This window comes from Ananas comosus, linkage group 5 (assembly GCF_001540865.1).
Source record: "Ananas comosus cultivar F153 linkage group 5, ASM154086v1, whole genome shotgun sequence".
In the NCBI taxonomy this organism is placed as follows: Eukaryota; Viridiplantae; Streptophyta; class Magnoliopsida; order Poales; family Bromeliaceae; genus Ananas; species Ananas comosus.
Genome location: NC_033625.1, coordinates 12,564,039 through 12,568,620, shown reverse-complemented (window position 1 = coordinate 12,568,620; position 4,582 = coordinate 12,564,039). Strand labels below are relative to the sequence as shown.

At 38.0% G+C, this 4,582-nt stretch overlaps 1 protein-coding gene across 1 annotated transcript; it reads right to left on the bottom strand.

Annotated features, from left to right (window-relative positions):
- LOC109710710 (fruit bromelain-like) lies at nt 1,022-1,773 on the bottom strand (the record flags this gene model as incomplete). The annotated part of the gene is made up of 1 exon (XM_020233448.1): nt 1,022-1,773. A coding segment is annotated over one exon (507 nt), but the record flags the coding sequence as incomplete, so codon positions are not given.

The window sequence follows — 4,582 nt, the reverse complement described above, 5'->3', positions numbered from 1 at the left end:
GATTTTACCTCTTCAATGCGCTAATAATCAAAAGTGAATTCACTTATCATTGAGGCCAAAAAGCCACTTCGGTGCCTCATCTCAACCGATAGCCGCGCATAGCTTGTGGCAAGTATCGCTGGGTTATCGAGCAAAACTTGCCAAGTCGATAAGACCTTGGTTACCGTGACTGCCTAAAATCTAGACTACGTGCCAAAAGCTCTTTTAGACTTTTATGTACAAAGAATACATTAACACGTAGTAAAACCGGAAAACCTCTCTCTTACCTAAAGCAGTACTTAGCCTCTAGTTTAGCCTTCTTTGCTTTACGATCTAAGCTACGGAGCTGCACGACTTGCGCAACCGCACTAGGCTAGTCTTTAGGCTACCTGCCTAGAAACCCTTAACGTTATTCAAGCGATTCCCCAGCTCTCACCTTTTAGCCCTTTAAGCGTTTTCAGCATAATAAAATACATGGCTTAGCACGCTCTAGCTCGTACCTCCACGCATGAACGTTTTGTGTACGTGACAGTCCCTGAATCTACTATTGTTAATAGAAACCCCCTGAAGAGACGTTTCAACGTCCAACATATATTCCAACGTGATCCTAAGGAATCGTACTTTGGGATCTAGATCGGCTGAACGTGGGGATCAATTGGGATTGGCAGTAGTCGTGGAGATACGGGAACGGTACGCGCGTGGGGACGGCGGCCGCTCGTTGGGGCCGGTGGCCTTTTCGAGGTGGAGGGAAAGGAGGTAGTAGAGGTAGTGGTGGAAGAGGTGGGAGGCGCCGGAGAACTGAAGCCCTTCGGTGGGGACCTAACTCGGATATAATAACCGGCTCCGAAGGGGAGGCCACGGCAGTGGCCGGCAGGGGCGGCGGACGCGTGCGGTGGCCTCGGCAGGCTCGTTCGGTGCCGGTTGAGCCCAGTTGGGTCTGCTCATTTTCTCCTGAAACTTGACGAGTGCTTATGTAATTAAATTACACACATAAACATCATCAACAGAGAGTTTACTTGTACTATAAAAAAAATCTCAATCCTTACAAAAACACTTACTTTCATCTTAATATAGGCAACACTGTACCATATGTTACATGATTCATAGCTCTTTATTACAGTTTCAGCAAACCTTACATGCTTATAATAACAAACTTGAACTACTATATATATTGTCAACATGAAAGATGAATACACACGCCTCGCATCAATTTATTCATAAAACAATCATAATAGCCCCCAAAGCACAAAGTTGATAGGTAGGATTAATATTGGTGCATGGCATTTCTTATACTACTGGATACATTGGCTCCATGGCGAGGCCGCACCGTCCTTCTTTGGCTTCGATGTTTCTTTCCAAAAAGATGTATCCGTCGTCGCCCCACCAAGAACTCCAAGAATTTTTACCAATCCAATACTTTGTTCCAGTATCGTCCTCCCCGTACCCGACGATCGCTATCGCGTGATTCAGCGCGGTACCGCAGGGTCCCTTGAACACGCCTTTAGAATAGAATTGCCAGTAGGGTCCAGCTTCAACATAAATTGATACTGGCTGGCGCGCCACCGCTTTCTTGAGCTCTCTTTCGCTGTTGGGGGAAACGTAGTGGAAGTTAGAAATCGACGCCGCGCGAAAAAGCAGGTTTCCGTAGTCGCAGAAGCCCTGCACTGCTTTGTAGGGATATCCATTCTCCGTGTTGAGACCTCCGTTCTGTATGACGAAGTCGTAGGCTCTGTCGACGAAACCGCCGTTGCATCCGTAGTTGACGATAGTACTGCAGTCGACAAGTTCTTGTATATATATATATATATATATATCCCTCTCTCTCGCTCTCTTAAGCCGATGATATAATAGTTATAATAATTCGAGAACCATGATAGCTCAAAAAATGACAATCTAGATAGGAAACTAGTAAAGGTGGGCAATCTAATATGATAAGTTGGTTGGTTGGTGAGTCTTAGTGATAGTAGGATCGGGTGTGTAGGAAAGTAGTTGCTAGCTTTTTAGCTATCGTATATAGATATATATATCTCAACCTGACCTTATGATAATTATCGTAAACCGGGAAAAAAGATAGTTCAAAAATTGACAATCTACTCTTTAACATCCTAATCTTACTATAATCAGGGAATCTCAACTTACCAGAGAGATCCTAACTCACCAGGGGTGACCCAATATTATAAATTAGGTTATCAATCTTTACTAATTTTTTAACTACTTTTACAATTTTTAAACTATCGTTTTTCTCTGTTTATGATAATTATTATAAGATTGGGTAGAGAGAGAGAGAGAGAGAGAGAGAGAGAGAGAGATATATATATATATATATATATATATATATATATATAGAAACGAGTGCATCCTTTACATTCGTTCTCCTATTACGCCAAAGTACACGTTCAACATACAAATTAAAAAAAGGTGTTGTCGACCTGGGATAGTGAGGAAGTTTCGGGTTGCATAAGGTGAAGGTTGAAGATATATATACGGGATCGGATGTACGTGTAAAAGTGGTTGTTTTAAATATATTCTTCGGGATTAATCATGATGGGTTTTCACGAAAACGAATTTAATTCGACTAGTTATGTATCGGTCGATGTTACCGAAGATATAACTTTGAAGAACGAGAAAAGACGAAATGTACAAACTACAACACAACAACACGTCACCGGTTAATACTAGGATTACTAACATTAGTTAGTTATCCCTTATCTAAACTTCGTACCTACCGATTCATATTAGCGTGAATGGCGCTGCTTCCACTCTTCACCGCGGCAAAGCTCTATAAGTTCCTCTTGCAGCTGAAGTAGCTGCGCAAGTTGGTCCCTCCTCACGTCAGCATGCGAGAGCGACACTTGGTCAAACGACTAGACTGGTTGTTCCTCAAGCACAGATGAATGTGACCCCGATTCGGAAGCTTATAAAGCTCCGACAGCGGCGGTAGACGTGGTAGCGGCGGTGGCTACTCCATACGCTTACGCTCCCCGGGGGGAGCCTCGCAGCTAACCTCCCTGTCTCCACGTCATTAACTGCACTTCCTGGTTCCGGGAACACCATTAATGACATCTATTTTTATATGTATTGAATGGATTTAATACTTAGTAAAACTTAGCTGATGAGTTGGGAATTTGTAAAAAATAAAATGATCGTTTAGAAATTTAAACAAACTAAACCCAGTCGGTTGCCATGAAACTGAAGTTTTAAACTTACCCTACAAATAAAAATGTCCAAATCAATCCTATGAAGTATGTTAAAGGTGGTGATATTTAAATATTTTTTATTATTAATTATCGATTTAATCGAATTTAATCAATTTAAGTAACTTCATTCATTAACCGATTAATGAATGAAATTACTTGAATATATATCAATCATCTTAAAGTATTTCATATGATTTATTTGGACGTTTAACTCTATTTTTTTGTGTAAGTTTAAATTTCAGTTTCATAGCAACTGCCTGAGCTTAGTTCGTTTAACTTTCAAACCTGTCATTTTATGTTTAAAACTTTACAACCTATTGACTAAGTTTTATTAAGTATCAAGTGTATTCAATACAGGTAAAAATAGTGATATAATCAAAAGAGATATTAACTTTCCGTATATTGTTAATAATATATACATCAAACGTACATTCGAACTGAAAAAAAAATATGTTTAGTTCCTTCGTAAGTCGGTTTGGGAGGTATATTCTTTATTGAAAGAGTTTCTTTTGTTTCTTTTTTCATAATACGGAGAGAAAGTGAATAGAAAAAAGGGAAAGATTCAAATGATTAATTCAAAACCCATTTGAAGTTAAACAAGGGAAACCATATCACATAAAGATGAAATGGTGAGCACCAAATTTTGCTACGTGTATTAACAATACCTCATATCACGTAAAAAAGGAAACAGTAAGGAACCAAGTTTTTCTACGTGGATTGATAGTACACCATATCGCGTAAAAGTAAACGGTGGAACAGCAAGTTTTTTTATAAATTAATGAGACATTAAAATAAACGTTAAGTAACACTTCCGGATAATCATTTGTAATATGATAAGATATCAAAAAAATTTTTTTTTTAGTGAAATAATGGGATAAACTACTATTCAAAAAAGGTAATTTTGTTGTCCTATTAATTTATGTATATTGAAAAGTTTGAAAAACATGATATATATCCTACTGTTTCATTTTTACGCGATACAGTGTATCTAAGTTTAATTTCAAATGAGAATTCAAAAAATACGGTAATTAATCAAATATGAATATTTCACTTAACTCGGATATGAAAGTTTTCATGATTCTGTAATTAAACATGAACATTTAAAAACCGAGAATTTAAATCCCTACACGTCAATTTTACTAACACCATAGGAACTCAACTCACTTACTAACCAACTTATTATACTAGATTACCTACTTTTACTAATTCCTTTATTTATATTGCGGCTTTTTGAAATCTCTTAGTTTATGAAACACGAAAATATATATATATATATATATATAAGTACGTTCATAGGATGAATAAAGAGATAGGTGTTTTATCCTAGAACGACCCGCAAGCGATGCCATCGTTGTTAGCTTCCCTATTAGTTTTAGTTCCCTTTGTTTAATTAAAGAGATAGGCTC